This window comes from Lampetra fluviatilis, chromosome 54 (genome assembly GCF_964198595.1).
Source record: "Lampetra fluviatilis chromosome 54, kcLamFluv1.1, whole genome shotgun sequence".
Lineage (NCBI taxonomy): Eukaryota > Metazoa > Chordata > Hyperoartia > Petromyzontiformes > Petromyzontidae > Lampetra > Lampetra fluviatilis.
This window is the reverse complement of record NC_136328.1, coordinates 7,819,678-7,842,109: the sequence shown is the minus strand read 5'-3', so window position 1 is coordinate 7,842,109 and position 22,432 is coordinate 7,819,678. Positions and strand designations below refer to the sequence as shown.

At 44.6% G+C, this 22,432-nt stretch overlaps 1 protein-coding gene across 2 annotated transcripts in view; it reads left to right on the top strand.

Moving 5' to 3' along the window:
• The first annotated feature begins 14,338 nt into the window (after positions 1–14,338).
• Positions 14,339–22,432, top strand: part of SEPTIN7 (septin 7) — a 56,934-nt gene continuing 48,840 nt past the window's right edge. For both annotated transcript variants that reach the window (XM_078879688.1, XM_078879689.1), the window contains exon 1: positions 14,339–14,432. In XM_078879688.1, the coding sequence (XP_078735814.1) occupies positions 14,423–14,432 (10 nt within the window). In that variant the 5' untranslated portion in view covers positions 14,339–14,422. The remainder of the gene's footprint in view (positions 14,433–22,432) is intronic.

Below are 22,432 nucleotides of genomic sequence, written 5' to 3'. Positions count from 1 at the left end.
TGTTGTTAACCCACGCTTTGTGGGTTGTTAACCCACACGTTACCTCCCACCACCATAGGCGACCGATCGTCTTGTGGTCTTCTCCTGAATAATACTGCTGGGATGGATGGAGAGATGAGGCGAGAGTGGGCTGGTGGTGGTGTGGGGGGGGGTTTGATCAACTTGCGCCTTTTGTTTAAGACTGCCGCGCCGGTAGATCGCATCGAACTGACGACATTTGGAGTGTGAATCCGCCAATGCGCTGGCCCATTAACACCGCCGTTTGAGTGGCGATGGAGGGTGAACACACAAATAATCATCCCGATTTCCCCCACTCTCATCGCTGAATTTAAATAGTGGACGACTGTGAAAAAGCGCTTTATAGCTCATCGGATTCCTCCAGTGTCGATCGCGATTATGCGTCTGAACGTTGTGAAGCGGATGTGGAAAATGTGGAAAATCACCGCTTGCAAAAAAAACTCACAATGGCCAGCAGCGTAAGACCGTGGATCTAACTATAATTAGCACAATCAATTAAAGAGACGGAAGAGGAAAGGTTTTGTGAATGACCGTGGTTGTTGAAAAGAGCGACGAGAAACTATTGAAACAAAACTTTATATTTTTGCAGGTAAGGCCCACTGAGCGATATACTGTGTACCTGGCCACAAGTGATAATTCAACTATAAGTGGCTTATGTTGGATTTTATTGCAGCCAAATACTCAACGCGTGTTTCTAATTGGGGGGGGGGGGTACAGCAGACAGGCATCTCCAGTTAGAAAACTGGCTGCACGCCGGATACTGACCTATCCAGTAAATATTGAAAGTACGTTGTACTTAAATATCGATTTAAAGCTTTCGTGACTGCAGGGATTCATCTTCTTGGTTCTTTCGGTAAAGTCACGTAGAAGGGAAATAATAAAATAATAAAAATAAAACATACTAAAACACTTCTCACGACGTTTCTGCCACAACGCAAGCAGCCGTCCTCAGGTGAAGAACAGGTCTGTCGGGAAGACAGTGTCTGAATGTTGTACTTATTGATATTTGTAGACATTGAAATATCGCCTATGCGTCGTAGCGTGAAAGGCTTGAACGTATTTAACAATTACGTGATTTTTTTAAACCATGTGTAATCATCTGGGAATGCGAAAAATGTAGTTGCATTCGTGCTAATAGTGATGGGTGGATGTGAGAAGACGCAAACAATGCGGGTTACAAGCAGCAGGAAGGCATTGCATTTACAATGTCGGCATTTTTCAAACCACCAGTTCGAAAAGAGGTGAATGTGTGGCCGTATTATTCACAGAAAGCGTTGGCTTTTAAATGGTGATGGGTGCACGTTTTGATTTTAATCTCGTATTCAGACTGACATTCCATTTTACAGTCTGGTCTAATTGGCTTCAACGCAGACATCGCTTTGCTAAATTATCCACGAACTCCCGACGTGTCGCCTTGCAAATAAACCCACACAAGTCACAAATTGGACACATCTTTGGTTGTCAACAGCAGGGGCAGTTACAATTGGTAGTTAAAGTTGAAAGTTAAACCTCAATTACATGGTGTCCACTTACCCACGTAGCCCTTGATCTTTATATTTTTTAAAGTGCCCCTGGCCAGTTATTTTTTTTTGGCCTGGTTTTGGTTTAGTCCATTGCCCGTAGCCTGCAATCATGATGCTAATGGAGGGATGTTATTAATTGCTGTGTTCTGTTTTAATGGGCCAGTTTTGGTTAAGCGTTCTCCCCGTTTTTATTGAAAATATCCCAGTGATGTAACAGCTGTATCAGGCACAATACCAAGGATATAACGGTTCATTGATTTTTTATTTATTTATGATTGATTCTAACGCTCATGATACATTTTTGTTGTTGAATCATGCGTGTATAGAATAGGTTACATTTCGTGTTATATACTGTGTGTAGATTGAAGGCGTCTAATGATTTACTTCCCTGGTGATTCGATGAATAGAATCTTAGTGGGGAATTGTTAGCCTTGGCCTGGAGTTGGGTTCAAAGCACAGTGTGGGCACACGTGCTGACCACCACTTCACCCCCTGTGGTGGTATATAGAGATGTGGAATAATAAGAATCGAGCCGTGGTTGTACTACCGAAGCCATGACAAATCTATTCTGCACGCTGGTGAGTGGAATTGTTGAATTGTGTACTTGAAAGAGCCTGTTCGTGTTATCATTATACTGGTGTTTGTGAGTTTTGGCCGGGACGTGAGTGGGGCAAACAGCTGCACTCAGCTTTCATCACTTGCGAGTTATGCATTCGGTTTGTTTGCACGCGCCCGTCTGTTCCGGCCACAAGTCACACCGAATGTGCTCTAAAGTCCGTGTCTTCCTGATCCCTTGAGCTCATATCTCTTGGCAGCCCTGAGACGGTGGTGTATATTGCAGATTATTTTTTATTGAAAGTTTTACCTGGAAAATCCCTCCAGTTGGAACATCTGGTTTGCAGGGGTGTCCCAGGGTATCAAGTGACGCATACATTGAAAACATGTAATGACACATGTAATTTTTTTTTTATAAAGCTATAGCATATACAGTAGGGTGTACATGTACAATGACAGCCAATGATAATATCGGTGCTTGGAACGTGGCAAGCCATGGCAGCGCACATGAACATCACACCACAATCAGCATCTTTATACAGGGTGTACACTGCCAGTTCATATATAATGTTCTTCTTTCGCTGTCAAAGTTGCACGCATTGTGCGAGTGATTTTATTTAAAAAAATTAAAGTAATTGAGACTTGTGGCATATCGTATTGTCTGGTAGATCGTATATGGTGGGTGCTGTTTTCTCAAATGAAGCACTTCTGGTGACTTCCCATATAGTGGTACTAATTTTATCTCCCTTGCAAGAATAATAAAAGACTTTGTCACTTCCCAACCAGGATTTAGATTGGCAACAATTTCCATTATGAGTTGAGTCCTCTAATTCGTGCCATTTGCCCAGTTATCTACTTTGCTCATTAACGTTAATAATACACCAAACATTGTGCAAATGCTTGTAAACTTTACAACAAATTATTTTTATTGCAATGTTTTATTTAGACAACACGTTGCATATGCTGATGTTATACACTTGTGAAAAAAAACACGAGAGATTTTAGAAAGTATGGCAGACGATTTGGAAGTACGTGAGTTTATACGTTAATGACAAATAAAAAACATTCTGAACTTAATTAAGTTATTTTTGTATGGAGTCTAAAAGCAGATTAAAACATTTTATCAACTTGAAATGTATAAACTTTCGATAGTGCGGTAGCTGGCTGCTTGGCGTTTTGTGCTTTTGGGCCTATGGTCAGCAATCGTCATTAAAAATAAACTTGTTGGATTGTGGAAGCAATATATTTGTCATTTAACCTATTGCGAACAGAATATGTAGGTTTATCATTTATATTTGGTTTAGGATGGAGGTTTACAGGACAAAAAAACTTGGCCAGATCATTGTGCCTGAACCAATGAATCAGTTTTGAATCAACCTTTCGGAAAGGTTGGTCAATCGTAGAATCCCCGAAGGCTTTTTTCCCAGCTGCCATTCGCCGTTCTGCTGTTCACTGTGAGGACACCAGCAGGAACTATGAATGTTCAGCTTAAATTACTGGAAGCATTTCGGCCCAGCTTAAAAAATATTGTTTACAGATACATCCCACTTGACATTATGCCTGCTGCAACCTCGACTCTTGAAGTAATCTGGACACAAAAAGCTTCACGCAAATCTTGCCACAGAGTAACACGTCAAGTGCCCCTCAAATGCGGCTAGTCTGGCTACTCAATGAGGCAACAGTTCCACATTTTGACAATTATGATAATACTGGCTTCCTCAAAATGTTATTAAAAGGCGCCGTTTCCCTGAAGGCTATATGCAACTAACCCACAGCCCTGCGTGAGTTGAATTATAGTTGTACATTTTCATTGTTGGGTTAGAGCGTGTAAATATAAATGTGTCGTTAAACCCGCCACCACCCGACGCAGCCAATTAGTAAGGTTTGTCACGTAAACAAAATTGGCATGTTTTGTTAACGTGGCAAACCTTACTAATTTACGCGATCCAACCCAAAAAAAACTCGTATGGATAATATTGGTTGCGAAAGCCTACGTGTTATAAACTGTTTAATCTCCATAGCTAGGCGAGAGGCCACAGAAAGTGTGCGTGTGCCGTGTTTCACGGACGACCGGGGGGGGGGGAAGATCAAATGCACTCACGTCACCGTGTACAGGGAATAGTTTTGGCGCTCGGTAAGAGAAATAAAATACATGGCTTGTACAGTGCCCAGGACACGTGGCGTTAATCACTGGAACGCCGCCCAGTGTCACTTTATTCAGTTTGATGAATGACCTGATGCAGAAAAAAATTCTCACGAGGAAGCGTTCGGCGATTGCAACCCACGCAAGCAGAGCTTTCGTTTTGGAATGCAGTCGGCTTTGAAATGCGCTCACCTCAAGCAGCCTGTGGGATTTTTTTTTCTATGGTTAACTTCCCCCCCCCTCCCTCCGCGCCCATGCAGTTTTAGGTGACTTTCGACTCCGAGTATAAAAGCATTTCCTTTCCACAACTGGGAGAGCTGAGTGAGGGGTTTTGTCCTCTGTCCATTGCGACTGTATCACGAGATAAGACGACGTCTCCTACCCATATTTGTCTCCACGTGAGACGAAAATATGTTTCTTTGAATTTGCACACAAACCCGTCTTCTGGGAGTTCATCTTATCAGCAGTAATGGTTAAATACAAGCAAGCTTTAGACTGGTTTTTCAACATTCAGTGTCTCATTAAGAGTGGGTGGTTTGACTCATCACCCACTGCATAGTTAAGTGTAGGAAGGAGTCAAAAACTATTCAATTCATGCATTATTTATATTGTCATTAAGACCATGTAGAATTTGTAAAGGAATGAAATAGTCTACAGTGCATGCATACATAGAGAATTGTGGTGCTGTGGGTAGTGTGTGGCTTGCGCTATCGGAAGGTTGGGAGTTCATATTCCAGTTGGGGATTGACGTAACTCTTTTAAGTCCGTCCAGCATCGATACATTTCGTAACGTATTTTGAAAAGTCAGCAGTAGTTGCCCAAACGGATCTGCTCAACCTTGCCATACGAATATGGAATTTTCCATAGCTTCCCCATAGCTGTAACAGAAGCTGAACCCTGCTGCAAGTTGATTGAGCAGGGAAGCGCAGACTTTCCATGTATTTGAAGTAGCCAATTTTTTTTACGTGGATTAATTGATACTTGTAAGCGTGAGAAATATTTTTTAAATCACATATTTGGTTTGTTATTACGTAGTTAAGAGCAACTATGAACTTCATAGTTGGAGCAGCAGATTGATTTGAAGGGTTTTAAGTAGTATTTGTTTGGTGGGGGCTTGTTTGCTTCAACTGTAATTCATCGATGGCTGTGTGACATTTCAGTTTACACGGTTAGATTTGAATGATGGATGGGTGACATTGGCCAGTCAGTGTCCTGCAAATATTTGGATCCGTAACAATATCATTATCCACGATCAATACGATACTACTCTTCACGTTATGATGATTACCAAGATATCAGTTTCCCTTAACCTTGTATTTCACATTGTATTGTCTCGTGTTTTGTTTTACTTTTATGGACTTCCAGTACAAATAGATTGCTTTAAAGTTCAACTACAATTCCCTCAACTTTAGCTTGCCATAAGTTTTTTTGTTTATAATTGTAACTTTATCATCTACAACACTTATAACACATGCTGCCAGAAAATGACGTTCTGTAACCTGCATGCCGTTACTTTGGAAAACTTTTACAAAATAACATTTTAATGGGTAACAGCAATGTTCTTGGAACCTTAGTTGTGACTGAAGTTGTATTGGAGTTGTTTCAGAAATATTTTGTTCGCAAATTAAATAATGAAGAATAATTAAATGAGCAATCGTAATCATGAGCGGATGATATTTGGAAAAATGCCCCTTGAGGATAATTGTGGATAGTATATCCTACAATATGTTGCGGTATTTGCCATATCGCGGCAACCGTAGTGTGTTAGGTCATCGGAAAAACGTCGCCGCTGCCTTGGGGAGACGACACGACGCTTGACAAGATTCTGTAAGTGTCAGCGCAAGCAGCCGCAACTTTCAAATGTTTACTTTGCTGAAATCCCATCAAATAATCAGGGCACGGTTTCGTTTTTTTTTGACACGCACGATCGATCGATGTGCTTGGCAGTGCACAAGCAAAATAAGAGGCCCCCCTTGAGCTTCAACGCGTTCAGACCTGCTCGCTTTGGCAGGCGTTTGTGAAGCACGCACCTGGCGTGTCCCACTTGCCCTCCGCGTGCAGGTCCCAACCAGGCTCCACCCCGATTAGCAAGCAGGGCTTAGTGAAATCGAGCTCATGGCCAGCGCTGTTAATCATCACGGGCAAACGCGCAGATGTTTGTACGCACCCAGATACGCGGCACGCAGACGGGTGTTTTTGCGTGCTGTGTCGTGCCATGTGGTGAGCGCCTCAGAATATTCATTTAGACTGGAAGAATCCGATGAGCTGTGAAGCTCTCACACAGATGTCCACCTATTTAAGGCCAGTGTGGCGCACACCGGGGGTGAGTGTTGCCAGCACCGTGCACTTCCCCCCGGTACTGATCTTTACACACCACCATGTTGACCTTCTTTCGCACCGTACATAGCCAACCGCGCTAATCGGAAATACTCAATTAAGGTCGAGTCTACTTGGGGGAGGATAACAAACACGTGAATGCACGCTTACACACAGCAAAGCCGAAACAGACTGCTTGAGCAAGTGCTGTTAGCGAGTAGCGCCTACGAAGGCCGGCACGGTACACGAGGTGGGTGGGGTGGCCAGCACCACGCCCGACCGCCTTTGTCTCCCTCGTGGCGATGTTTACACACCGCACCAGGTACTTCATTTGAGGCTGTAGTAGACCTAGGGGGGAGGCCCAGCACTGGCTTCAGATAATCGTCACCGGTGTTAGCTGCGAGGCGAGCGGGTGGGGCGAGGAATCAAATTCTCGAGTCCGCCGGGTTCGTAGTAGAGCAGTTGGCGCGATGACCGCTACACCGCGCACACAAATGCGTACGTGCGCAAACACGACAACAGGCTTGAAGCTTTCGTGACTGCGGGAATCCATACTCTTTGGTTCTTTCGGTAAAGTCACGTAGCTAAAAAATAAAATAAATCACGACGTTTCGGGCGCAACACAAGCGCCCGTCATCAGGTGGGATGACGGACGCTTGTGTTGCGCCCGAAACGTCGTGCTTTATTTTATTTTATACCTACGTGACTTTCCCGAAAGAACCAAAGAGTATCACAACAGGTCAACAGGTGTTTTGCAGTTTAGCGAGCTTGCAGTGCTGTTTGCTTCTGAAGTGCCCCCCCCCCCCCGCTTTCTCTCTCCCCCCCCCCCATTTGTGAAACAAGCCAGCGCTCTGTTTTATGATCGCTGGTTTGGAGAAGTTATGCGCAGCAAGAATGCAGCTCTTCCGGGCTTGCCGGTGAGCACAGATGTGCGTGTACAGTGAAGGGTTCGGAACATTGGGAGAGGTTGGCCGGGTCCCCCCCACGCTTTGCCATCGGAAGCACGTCTCCTGTGCAGCGTGGACGGATTCTTTCCCGGCTCTCAAGCGGCCGCCCGTCTGGGAGCTTGCGCGTACGCGCGATCAAAAGAGAAGAGGGTTTGCCTTTTAAGCTGTGTTTGTGGCAAGGGAGCAGACTCCTTGATTGGTCGATCGTGATCGCAAGATTAGGTTTTTTTTTCACATTCCTGAAGAAACCACTGGCTGCAATGGAAGGAAATGTGTGTAGCACATTGGCGTATTATGGGTCTTCTTCCTATGTGGCTGCTGCACGTGACGAGATTCCGTAATTCTTGAAATGGGGACTTTGCTTAATCGAATGGGCAATAATTTGAGTTGATGTTTCGACTGATAGCTCGGGTGGAAAGGAATTAAGATGTTTGTTTAGGTTTGTGAGCCAGCTTAGCCCCATCGTTCATACGACGTCAATAAAATGTATTCCACTGTGTCGGGACGGCAGCAGTGGGCTCCCCACGATGGAGCTATGTAGAATTTTTGAACAGCGTTTTTTTTTCTCTCGCGTGTACTCTCTTGCCGTCAATTATTTGATGTTGTTTGTTCCATTATACCCTCAAGGTAATTCGCGTAACACTCGCCTGCGTCGGAAACAATTGATTCTTCCGCACAGCGATTGAATGCACGATTCACATGCGACAGGAATGGATTTTAATTGACGAATTAAAAAATCGTTGCACGCCCACTGAAGAGCACCGCCGCTGCACGTCGCTTATTTTCTAACACGGGCGCAAATTCAAATTTAAGGACAAAAGAGCGAGGTGTTTTAGTGCAGGCGGTGCGATAGCGCCATGGTGACACGCGTCGTTGATTATCATCTCTTTCATGCCCACGTAACCTTTGGAATGTCTTGAGCTCAGCGGAACAGTGGCCGCGATTGTGGTGGCTGGAGTAGAAGGTGCACGGGGCACGGGCAGTAGACTATATCCCATCGCTTGTGACAGAATGCCTCGCTTATCCCCTCAGTTATTTATCAGTAACAAGCTAACATGCAGGTGTAGCTAGCTGGCACGGGAAGAGTGGTAACACACATTGCCCGCCCACGCACCGACGTGTACACAATCACACGGACAACATAATATGGGCAAAATTACGTCCGTTTTTAGTCGGTGCTTTAAAACAAGGCCGTGTGCATTCTCCATGCAGGATCGCGATGTCACCTGATGATGCAGGGCATGATGGAAAGACTCCTCCGTTTAATGGTCACATTTATACCTCGTGCTGTCGAGACGTGCATTATTACTGTCATTTGTTTCCAGCTTTCTCCGATTGTATGAAGCCTACACACTCACTTTCTGCCTGAGCTTTTCATTATATACAGAAAGTGACAGAATTTGTTTACAATGATCCCCTGAATTTGCCCATCGAGACCATACTGGCAATTGCTGTTGATTGAGCACCCTATTGAGGCCGACACAGTGTAAGAGTGATGAGTGGCGTGGTTGACACTTCTCGGCTTTCTTTGTTGCCCAACTACTGCTGCTGTTTGCGCACTGCACCGGGGTACTATTTGGAGGCTGAGTTGAGAGGGGTCCATAACAGGTTGAGATAACTGATGTTGTTTGTGGCTGGGAAATCAAGCCTTGCATTGCCGGGTTTGTAATGTAGAGCGAAAAAAAAACTGCCCGGCCACTCCATACTGAGGATAAAGATTCCCTGTATAGCCTTTAGCACATTTTTGGGGCAAGTGCTGTCCGTGAGCTTGTAGCAAACATACTGTACACACACATGCAATGCAGTTCATATGCCATTAAACTAAAATTCAATGTCTTTGAGTCCACTGGCATGTCTATTGCATACAAAAACTTACAACCGATGTCATGCATTGGTTAAGCTACCAAAGAATAATATAGGAAAATATAAATAAATAGCTTTTCAAACATTTTCCTTTATTTAACTGTGCAGTTCAGCAAAGCGGAATTCATAAAGAAAACAGTGTTCTGCAATTATCATGCAACTGTATTTGTGTACTTGAATTAATTTGTGTTTCCTGTGTGTGTCTGCTCCCCTTATGTTGCTGCTGCTGGTGACACCAACATCATTTCAACTGCCACCCACGTTTGGAACTTTATTTTCTTCTTCATGGCCACACATGGTTGGCTCTTTTTTATATTATTTAATTCAAACCTGCCTCATGCCGACGCTGGACTGTGCTGTTTCACCGCCGACAACACAGCTGCTGTGAGTACACGAATTATGGTCACACTACACATGAATGTGTTTGTTTGAGATGTGGGGAGAGTGGTGGCACAGTGGTTAGCATGCCGCACTATAAACCTAGCCCCAGGAATTCAATTTCTGGGCATGGATAGCATCAGTAGCAAGTGGAATCTAAAACTTTCTCGGCCTCAACTTGGAAGTAAACAATCACTGGAGAAAAAAGGGTGGCCATGGGGAGTTCTGGCGACACCACACTGTTCTACACTGAGCTGGCCTTAATAGGTGCTGCTAATAGCACTTTCCTCAAAAACCTGTAATGCTTTACAGATAATCTTTTTTGTTTGAGTGAAATGTGTTCGATGTGTAAACATCAAACATTACATGCCCTTGCACCTCTTGTTTGGCTGGATAGAGGGGTCTAAACTAATGTAACATGGGCTAGAGAAAAGAATCTGAAGTTGCCGATAGCTGGCACCAGTGGTGACAAAATCGGCCTCTGTAGAAAAAAAAAACTTGTGATAACATTACGTAGCGACCGGTGGCAGGTGCCCTCCTGCAACAAAGGCGGGCTAAGAAGTAATGCTTACAACAATGGGAAGTGTTAGGCAGATTAAAAAAACATAGTTTGGGCGGTGGGGAGTACATGAGTAACACATGGGTCTTCCCTATGTGACCCCTTATGTGAGGTCAAAGTGCGTCTCTTTTGGCCCAAGCACGTTGGTGATGTCACTGGCATGCATGATACAGGTTTTTTGGGTTAGAGTGCGTAAATAAAAATGTGGTGTAAAAATGTCACTGCCGCTGAGTGACGAATAATGGCTGCTACATTTGTGTGCGTGTGCATTGGTGGCGGTGTGTGGTAGTCATCGAGCACACTTGCACACATTTCGGCAACCTGAGTTCAATTCCTGGCCGTGCACATCGGTGTGAATTGGTATGTATGTAAAGCCGATTCAGTTGGGTATTCCCTTGGTCACTCATCCCCACGCCTTAGTCTGCGAGTGCCCCGAGCGGTGTGCCAACATCATCAAGGCTGGGCAGATAACAGCAGCTGCTTGTGTGTGGTACTGCCTGGTGCCGTGCCAACCAACATTACATTGTTGGTGTTATCGGCAGTATTACTGTTATTGTTGGCACGGGATGGCCTGTGAGAACCGGTGCCCATTGCCTAATTCACAGAACGTGAATATTACCCACAACTGAATTTACAATATTAATAACCGTGTCTTTCGAGCCATCATTATTTGGTCTCCCTAGCGAAAGAGATACGGAATCTCAGCGGGCTCTCGCTTAGTTAAACAAAGGATGTTGATTCAGTCCAACTGGTTTTGGTCAAGCGACTTTACACGTTGCGGCTCGTTAAATCCATTTGTAGCCGCTTTTGCTGAGGATGCTTGGCTTTGGATTATTTAAAAATCGGTGGACACACCTGCACCCACTCGAGATAGACATCACAGAAAGTTACATCGTTTTTACTGCTCTGTTTTCCCAGTTTTGCTGCAAAGCTCTCCAATGTGTTTATGAGCCGTACAGAGCTGTTTGGCATGAAGCAGTGGTCCCCCCTGCCTTTTTGGTATTGCTACCCCTCCCAATCAAGACCACTGTTAATTCCCCCCCCCCCCCGCCTCAGGTTATGAAGGCCACAGCACACTCGATATCACATCCACACTTCAAATCAATGCGGTGTTAGTAAGGCATTTGTATATCTGTATTTTGTGTTAGGAATGCATTTGTTTTCATTGTTGCGTATTCGTGCGCTTTGTTTGCCGCAAAGTTCCGCTGACGTTCCCCCGTGCGCATTCGATACTTCTGCATGCCTCGGCTTATGCCCTCCTTGAAGGGAGGCGGCGGGGTGGTTTGTTCCACGGTTTGAGAACCACTGGTGTAAAGAAAGTTTTATTGCTCAGCATGTCCCATTGGAGGCGCAGAAGCTCATTCAGCACTGGCAGTTACTCACCGTGGGAGCGCTGTGCATCACAATAACGCCTTCACGGCCAGGACGTAAATTTGGATGTAAATTTTCTCCTAAAGTGGCTGCGTGAGCCTCAACGCTGCTGTTGTCGCCGCCGCCGCTGCTGCTGCTATGTGGTGTAAACTGCCCCCGTGTCTGCTGCTTTTCATGGCGGGAATTTGGTTGGTTGGGGAACACCATCTTTCATGAAAACCTCGCAATAGTACCTTTATGTATGTATAAAGGTGTCAGTTTCGTTGCCAGATAAAAGGATAAAAACCTATTACTATATCTTGCTACTGGCAAAGGAGGTCTCATAATGTAAACCTCTCAATATTTAGCTTAATTTACGACCACCGCGATTGAAATATCTACGCTTGGTGAAAAAGTTCTGACTGAGCTGCAAGGCCGGGCCGTTTGGGGGGGGTCGGGGGGTTGCGTTCCAAGTTCGCCTCGGTTCCACATTGTGACGCCAAGGCTCGCCCCTCGCACGCATCACGGTGCACTGGTGATTGACAAATCCGTTATACAATTAATATTTGTCTGGATTTAACTAGGTGAGGGACTGTTTGACATTCGCTGTAAAGTTTTTTTGTAAAGGAGTTTGACGTTTTTAAAAATCAATTAATGTGTGGGGGTCAATTTAGCCCAACCCCTCTGACATCCCTATCTAATTAAGCTCAAGCCTCATGTTAGTCATGTGACTTGTGGCCGTCCCCCCACCCTGCAATTCTTCCACTGAAAACAGACGCTGCTCTGTGCCGCAGCGTCTATGTATGTATATGTATGTTGAACTTCTTTCGCACGGTACAGAGTCAACCGTACTAATCAGAAGTGTGGGGGAAGGACACATGTAGCTTTTTCCTCTATCCTCATCTAACCTGACCCTTTAGTCACGTTTCTCCATTACTTTTCTTTTTTTCCGATTATTTCGCTCCATACAGTACAACCTTCATTGTAGTCCCCTTGCCTTATCACCGGTAGAAAATTGATAGTTGTTGACTAATTACCAATCGATAAAGTGATTACTTCATTGCGGCTTGTGTTATGGTTAAGCTGAACATGACGATGAAAAGCAACATACCAATGTACCTCTGAAAGAAGGAAGTTTTTAATCAACATGTACCATCGGCTTTGACGTACTTCAGATACATGACTAATCGGGGAAATGCGAGCTCGGAATTACAATGAGAAACGGAGAGGAACACGTGGATTAAAGCACATACACAGATTATAGACATTAAACATTTAAAGAAAAGTAAGTGGGCATGGGTACCACCTGTCACTGGAAGCGATGATGACCGATGCTCCAGAATAATGATGGAATGGCAGCCAAGGGTGAAACTTGTCAGAGAGGATGTGCATCTATGACATGACCCGCCCCTATCGGACATCTGTGAAAAAGAGCTTTACAGATCATCAGATACCTGCAGTCTAAAAAAAGCTTGTGATTCTGACGGGCATTCATAAAGACAATTTGGTTAAAATAAGAGATGGAGAAGCGAAATCTTCCCCTTGTGCAGGTGTCAGTTACAGCAGTTTGTGGAGGCCTTCATCCAGCAGTTGAATGATCGTGGCTGATGTTGAGGAATTGCTTAAGAGCGCTTACAGTATATACACTTGGAGGTTATGCGTTCCTCTGTCGCTTTTGAAACTGGCACTGAGCCAGTGTATGTCTTGTCACAATGAACCCTTGACATCCTGCAGGTGGTTTAGTCTGGCTCTCTGCCTCATATGTTATGCTAACGTAGTCCGGCAAGTATCTTTGGGAGTCTGTTCACTGTCGTAATTTTGATGAATTGAAATGTGGCTTATGATATGTGTGTTGATGGCATCACCAGAAATGCCTTATAAAATGTACGAGTTTGACTCTCCTCTAAGGCTTCTCATGTGCATCCCTTCCCAAAAGACACATCCATGCACCCAGACCCACATAGACATGCAACAATGACAAAGATCTCCTGTATAGCCTTAACAGACCGTTGGGGCAAGTGCTGTGAGCAAATTTCTATTAAGGCTAGCATAGCACATGAAGGGGTGTTATGGCCAGAAGCACTCCCGGGTTACCTTTGTCGCACCATGTCGATGTTAACACACTGCACCATGTACTCATTTCAGACTGATTTGACCTGTCGAAGCCAAGGACACATCTAGATATCCAGTTTACTTGTCATTGCTGAAAAATTAACTCGGTCGCTGAGTTTCTACCCCAGTGTACAAACCACTGCACCATCACCATACACACACACAGTAACACAATGTACAACAACAACCGCCATTCGCCACTAAGTGGCGGTGACGTCACCACGACGCTTGTGCCAGGCCATGTGCACCTTGAGGGCCACACAATGTACACTCACACATCCACATACAAATATACGAACACCACCAAGTTGACACTGCTGAGATCTTGGGTTCGAATCTGGGTAGTTGCCCATGATTGAGAACCGCGTTCTCTAGTGTGGCGAGTTGCTGGCTGGCCTCAGCCCGGTCACCAGTGACTGGCGACGTGAAATGTAATAATCTAGATGCCTCTGGATCAAACTGCTGTAGTGTCATCGATGTTACGGATGATGATGATGATGATAATGACGGCAGCGATGAGAATGCATGCACGCATTGACACTCTGTGCCTTGTGCTCTGTCTCAACAGCAAAAACCGCTTGAAGGCTATGTTGGGTTTGCAAACCTACCCAACCAGGTGTACAGAAAATCGGTCAAGCGTGGATTCGAATTCACACTTATGGTTGTCGGTAAGTGGTCTGTCTCTGTGTGACATCCACTCCCTTGGTCTCTCCTTTTCCAAGCCCCTCACCATTTCTCACATTGCTGATGCCCAAGGCAAGACGCATGAAGCCACATGGTAGCACACTGTGCAATAGGAACGGGGGGGTGGGGGGGAAACCTATGCCCTGTAGGTAGGATATGGCCTGCAACTCAATTTCATGTCACCTGCTGTACGAGGAGGCCTTAGAGGTCAAGTGTTAGTTGTACAGGAGCTGTGAGATGTAATGGTGGAAAGGATATGATGGGTGTCCAGGTCGCTTCTTAAAAAGAAGCTAATAACTCGGCTTCTACCTGGTAAAATAAAAATAGTAAAAAAATAATTGTGATTTTCTTACTTTTCCTATACTTTGCACTCCTTTGTATTGTTTCTTGTAACGTTCTGACCCGCCCCTACTGGACACCTGTGAAAAAGAGCTTCATAGCTCATCGGATTCCTCCTGTATACATAAAGATTTGGATTCTAAGCTATGGTGACATCATTGACTGGCTGCGATGATCTGCTCACCTTGAAGTTTCCACTTTGAGCTCTGCAATGTTCCATTATGAACCACATGGGCTCATGTTTTTTCAATTACGGCAGAATCATAAGCAGAAATAAAATTGCATTGTTTTTGCAATTCATTACAAACGACACACTTAACAATTGTATTTGGACCACAGGCTCTGAAGTCATCGTTTCAGTGAAGCTCATCCTATGAGACTTCTCCCCATCCTCTTGTGAATTAAAAGCCTCTTGGGGGTTATTCAGAAATGCTTCTCTGTAGGAATCTCTCCCCATTAGAATGTGGGACAGGGAATCTACACCTCGTGTGTTACTTGGAGAACCTCGTCAAGGCTTCTCTGACAGAGCTGTCTAGTTAATGCAGAGGTCTGGGGGGTCCCCTGGCTAAATTTAGCATTGAGTTTTGCTCATCCCTGTTTATTGGCCGTGAGCCAGCTATAGACATGTCACGTAATTAATAAAGCAGTTGGTCTCCAACCAGATAGATGAGCGGTATTAAGAGGAGTGCAATAGGATACACGAGCATTATGCAGGCATAACATGAATCCGATAGATATGAAAGAGATAGAAAATAAATATACAGTAGTCCCTCTGTTAACGTTTTAAATCCGTTCCATAAACACTACTGTTAACCGAAATAACTGTAAATCGAATTCACAATTTCACTTATGAGTTGAAAGATACGTAAAAATCACTGAGTCTACAAGAGGATCTGTTTCCACCGCCAAAGCAGAAAACGTAACGTAAACAAAGCCATTCGAGGTCTAAGCGCTCATAAATGGGCGTCGCTGATTGGCTGAGGGCACGGCTCAGCCCCACTTACGAGCACTCGGATTGGCCGAAATCGGCACCCCGCTTGCAGAATGTAAACATGCCGTTAGTCAGAATGTTAACGTTAGTCGACACCATGGGGTCCGATGGGAGGCCGAACGTTTAACCGATAAAACCGTGAACAGATGTCATTGTTAACTGAGGGACAAGTTTATTTAAAAGAGAGCTATACGAGATAAGAGATTTTTATGTATGTCAGTGGGATCTCTCTTTTGAAGAAACTATCAGGGCAGCTGAAGCAGGGTAACGAACAATAGTTTATAATTTACAATAGCCTTTTATGGATTTACGAGTCTTCGTGAAGTTAGTGTCCCGGCAATAGGATCTGATGCTGGACCCTCGGATGGTGGATCTGGTGGTTCTGCCTTGTCAACGACGATGACATCTGCAACTTTGTTGGTGGATCAGTGGTGGAATTCCACAATCTTATGACGAGGACCAGTCTACAGAAACATTAATAATAATTAAAACACATTACTGATGTATTATAGTTTAGTTTGTTGTCCTTCCCCAGCCCGTGCCGATATTTGATTGGATCAGAGGGGTCCAGTTATTGTTTTTCTTTTGTCGAGCCGCAGACTTTTCGCTCGCCTGGTAGTGCCACCAAGCCTGCCGAGGTGCCCCCCCCACCACCACTGCTCAACAACGCTGCTCAACGATCTTCATCGCTTCTGCAGCGTTAAGGAGTCGGCGGCGGCCGTGGCGCAGATCTGTATTTGGGAAATGTTTGGTGGCGGCTCTGTAGAGCTGCTCGGAATGTGCTGTTTACTCGCGAGGCTTGCCGCGGAATGCGAGAGCGGGCAGGGGGGCGGCGGGGGGGGGCGCCTGTGGTGTGGGGAGGGCCGCAGGGTCCACCGCTCATGCCCGCTGCTCCCGTGTATAGGCGCACGCGCATCGCCGGGCCCCACCTGTCCCTGTCGCACAGCGAGTGTCGGGCGGCTATTAATAAGCGATCAACAAAACACGGTAATGTGAACAAAGGCGGTGGGGGGGGGCGGAAGCAATTGTCGTGGAAATAACAGCCAAGCAAATAGATGAATGAATCATTATGATAGTGGTTCTGCTCGTCAGGATATAATTAGTTCCTGTTTGAGACGATCTTTTGCCTTCCACCACCAACCCAGTTTTATTGTTATCATGGTAGTTGCTTACCCAGAAAAGCCTCGTTGAGTCTGAAGAATATCTTTAAAGTGGATCCAGTCATTGTTTTGGTGCTATAAATGAACATTATGGCGGGACCCCCGGGTCCCGAATAAACGGAAGTCAGTATCGTAATCAATTTATTTTTGGCGACTTCGTCCCACCGCGCACATAAACCCCGCGACCCACCAGAAATAAATACTCTCGTTCTTCACCAAGCACCCGTCGTTGCCAAAATTGCCATAGTCACAAACAAAACTTTGAAACTTTGATTAGCGCCTCGTGTAGAGCTCGTCGAGAGGAATAGATCGCCGTATCGTTCGCCTTCAACAAACATAAAATGACTTCGCAACGCAGTTTATGCGAGAGCCGGTGGCTTATGGGACCCCGGGGTCCCGCCATAAGGTTCAAATGTCCAAATGATGGGCCACTTTGTTGAGCTATCATTTGTGGCTTTTGGCCTGGTAGGAAGGGGATGGTTTAGTTTTATTTGTGTGTGTTAGGTGATTTGTTTACCTTTCTTGTACTTTGCACTCCTATCCTGTTTTGTACTGTTTGTTATTGTAACATTCTTAGCCGCCCCTACTAGACATCTGTGAAAAAGAGCTTTATAGCTCATCGGATTCCTACAGTATGAATAAATATTCTTATTCTGATGTATTTCACAGTATAGGGTGGTGATGTTCCCATGTGTAATCCCAATTGAGTTATTTGCCGGTAATGTAAAAAAATGTGGACGGTTTTCCCAATACAAGTCACACTGTAAGCATGTTTAGCTACGTCGGTCAACAATATATACAAGAAGCAGAATTTACATGGATAATGCAACGCACATGTGTACTATCCAGATCACTCCTCCCCCACATTACCCCAGATATTGAAGAATTTCGTTGTCTGTATATTTCATCTTTATGGCGGTACCCTGGGGTATCAAATAATACAAAATGGCCGAGGCAATTAAATATTTTATTTCTGGGACACACGCGACTGGGGTACCAATCAATCCTAAATCAGTGCCACTCCGCGATGTCGAAACGCAGCGAGGACGATTGCGCTGAAACCCTGAACACTCGTATGCACCATAGTGCATCGTGTACAGCTCGTCGAGATGAGTTGATTGCCGCATCGCCGACCATCAACAGACTAAAAATGACTGCATCACGGACATTATGCGATAGCCGGAGTACTATGGTACCCTGGGGTACCGCCATAAGGTTCATTTATAACATCAAAGGGTATTTATTATATGTTAATATACCTTTAAGAATATTGATTTGGTAATTATAATGGTACTGAACATACTTTTTGTACCATCCTATTACTGTGCCCTAGAGTTCTGATGCTTATAGTAAACTTTTAAAGCATCTCAATCGATTGCTTGGGTACCACACTCATGTCTATTGGCAATACTGCATTAGTGCTAAAGATTTAATGCTCTTATCACATGGGTCAGTCTCTTCATAGCACAACTCCTGTTGACTTCCTGTTAAGGGGCTACTCCTTTTAACGACCCCCGGATGATCGGTACTGTGGTTCAAACGCAAGACTCGCTGTCAGAAGGTTGCAAGTTAACATGTTATAAAAAATATATAAAAAGGTGTCAGTTTTGTTGCCAGATAAAAGGGTAAAAAAACAATTATCATATTGCTACTTGCAAAGGAGGTTCCAATGGTGGAGTTAACATGTTGTTGGTCAAGTGTCCACTCGGACATTATCAATTGGGAGGTCAATAAACGAGGGCCACTTTGTGGGAAATCAACAGTAGTTGTCATGTGGAGAACTATGCTCCTGCCATGGGATTTTGGAATATCCACCACTTCTGGCTCAGGGTCACCAATAGAGCTGAACACCCACCCCCACTATCTCCACTGCTCAGTGCCATCTGTTGCCCGTGTCCTCTTATCCCTTTGACAATGGCTTTTCCAGGAACACCGTCATTATCGTCGCATCGGTGATGCTGTAGATAGAGGAATAGTAACGCTCAAGCTACGAGGATTCCGTGCGGTTGTTCAGAGTTGAATTCAGCAGGCCAGCCCATCTGCCTGCCTGCCTGCACTCCCTCCCCTCCCTACAGCTGAGCTACGCATGTATCTCTGGCAAAGATGCAATGCTCAGGGCTTCTTCCATGGTATTGAGCAGAGAGTAACTTGCGTGGCGCACTGACCCGTGCACTTTGGGGAGCGGGGGGTGGGGACCGTGGCCTCGATCTTTTGAGAGCAGAGCACGTGGCAGCTATTTATTTATTTATCGCTCTGCATTACAGCCTCTCGCGTCAGTTTGACGGCAATAGCCTGGTACAGATCTAGGTTGCTCACATGCTGTGCGTTCGACCTGTGAGTTATGCGGCTGCCTGGTTGGTTTCTCCCCACCATTCCAAAAGCACCCGTTATGCGTACGTGTTAAATCATTCGGGGAATGCGTCTCGGTTCGGCCGCAGGGTAATGTGGTTGGAGTGCACGACCCGTAGTTCTGGAGTTAAAAATTCCATTCAGGAGCCAGCTTGTCCCTATAATCCCATCCGGGTTACTTCAATGAGGAGAATTTTGGCGGTAGTCAATTGTGGTTGTACTCTATAGATACTAGCCCCTGCCATAAAAATATGGAATTTCACCCACTTTCTCATGGCTGCCAATTGAGATGAGCACAGGGGGAGACATTTGCTTCTTATCTTTTTTTGTGAATCAGTGGTAGTGCGAGCGACGTCCAATCATAGGTTGCGAGTTCAAATCCTAGTTTGGCAGTGACTAAGCCGATCTTATTCTTGGTTCTTTCGGTAATGTCACAAAGAGAGAAATAAATAAAAAATATATACATTGAAAATAATAAAATAAAATAAACCACTGTGGGTTTTTGCTTTTATTATTTTAAATTTATTATTTTGCTTTTATTATTTTCATTTAATTTTTTACTTAATTATTTTTTATTTCCATGTACGTGACTTTACCGAAAGAACCAAGAATATGTATTCCTGCAGTCACGAAAGTTTTAAATCAAAATTTAAGCCAATCTTCTTCCCTAAAAGGTCGATGATAAAACACTATTTTGGGAAGCCAACCGGAGTAATCCTGTGGGCAGACTTGCTGCTGCCATAGGAAGGTAGAATTTACACCACTGTGCTCACCACTGTCATTCGGGATAATCCTGACCCGATTTCCTATGCGAGCAGGGAGATGCATTTGCCCTCTGCTATGTTATTGCAATGGAATTTCCATTCGGTCATCGATGACTTGACTGAGACCAACCTCGTATGCTGCACATGAGGACCCGTTTTACCCATGACTAATGATGCAGGGTTAAAATCTTGAGATGGCAGTTACCTTAAAGAGTGTGGAGGTTCGAGATGTAAACATCCCCCCCCCCCCCCCCACAATTTAATGAATCGTCACACTTGTGGGTCATTATTGACGCGCAAATAAAATAAAAATACTGGCCCTTGCGGGACAGGTGAATATAGTACTTTCAACACGTTTATAGAACGGGCAGTGTCAAATCAGTAGAATCGACACAGCATTACCAGTGTAAATCTTATTAGCTAGCCGATTAGGCACTAATTGGATAATCCCATTATCATGCAGCCTTTAACAGAGGGCCGATCATTTAATTAAGTGACTGCTGGCCCGTCAAGAGTTTATTTTTGTGCTTAGCTCTTGCCGATGGACAAATCGCACGCAATGTTCCCGAGCCCTTCAGCTAAGCAGGCTTGAGCCTGGGTAGTGCTTGGCATGGGTGACCACCATGCAATTTCAAATAAAAAGGTGTTATGGGCGTATGTGAGCCGTATAGGGCCGTGAATCAAAATCCACTTTCACCAACCAGCACTGACCAACGTGGTGAAATGTGGTCCAATAACCCTCATGGCCCGCACAGCTAGGGGGGGTGGGGGGGGGGAAGGTCCTCATCCAGCAGTGGATTAACAAACTGGCTATAACTAGTTTAACACACAGGCTTTCACAACCAATATTATTCATAATAAAGGTTTTTGGGTTAGATCGCGTAAGTATAAATGTGTCAACCCTCCATCACCCGACACGGCCAATCAGTAAGGGATTTGTAACGTAAACAAAATGACAAGTAGTTACTACTTCAGCCCACCTTTATTATGGCTATAACTATTCAAGCACTTTCCTCTGAACATAATTTAGGGTACGCATTTTAACACTCAGATTGTTCATTAAAAACCAAGTGAAACATAACACATGTTTTCATTGATTGTCTCCGTGCCAAGTGAGATTGGGGTTCTGTACAATAATAGAATGGGCAGATGACTGAGAAAGGCATTATCGGAGGCAGCCAGAGGTCAGGGGTCAAAGTGAAACGTACCTAAAGTCAGATGGTGAGATGCAGTTAAAGCAGGATCTTGGGTGTTTGCAGAACAATATAATGATAGTTCCATTTATATATAGCGCTCTTCATCAAGGGCCTCAAAGCACCGTACAGGACACAGCAACAGCAGCCACTCAGCATTAAAATAAAAAAATTCAATATATTTTAAAAATCTAATGATGGGCTCTGGCATAAGAAAGGAAGCATTGGCAGCAGGGGCAGTGATGACCTCTTAATACGGATATAAGAATAGATTGAATAATACGTAGGAGGTGTATACATCTTGAAAGATTTACACAAAAGTGTATTGCGTTTTAAACAAAAATGCAGTTTATAAAAGTGATGTACTCTACATCTAATTCAAGAGTTCTCTTGTAAGTAGTAAGGGTGGGGTGGTGGGCAGTGGTTAGATCATTGTCCTGTGAACCTGGAAATCTCAGTTTGAGGCCTTGAGTGGTGATTGATATGTGAACAAGTCCTTTACCAGCCCTCACTGATCTGCTTGGTTAAATGTAGTCAAACAACCCCCATTACAAAAAAGTGTAGGAAAGCCTTCATTCATAGATGACGATACATTATTATGATTATTATTTTATTATGGGTGCCACGGTAGTGAGCTGTTAACTACCTCACCTGGTATACAGGAGGTCATGGGTTCCATCCCTACCCTGACACCCATGTATTTGGAGTTTGCATGTTCTCCCCGTAGTCACGTGGATTTTTTCCAGATCCTGCGGTTTTCCCCTCCACATTTAGAATCATCCGTTTAGAATATTTGTCTGCGATAAATTTCCACGTGAAAAGCCGCTTCGTTAAGCTACAATTTGTGGCCAGGTCGTTAATGAAAAATAACTATACAGCTCGGTAGGCCTGACCTGGTAAAAAAAAAATTGTTTTCATTACAAGGGATACCTTAAATATTGTATTAGCAATCTCCTGAAGATTGGGGTGGTGCTCATCCACCGTTTACAGCCCTGAGCCAGTGGTGCAAATTCCGCACTTCGATGACAGGGGCGTGCCTCTATCCATAGGACGATCACTGTTGACTTCTCCACAAAGCCGTATCCGTGAGGGGATGATGGGCTGAGTCAACCACCAAACCAGGTTTTGAACTCCCAACCTTGCGGTTGCGAGCCCGCTGGCTCTGCTGCTGAGCCACCTGGCTGGATA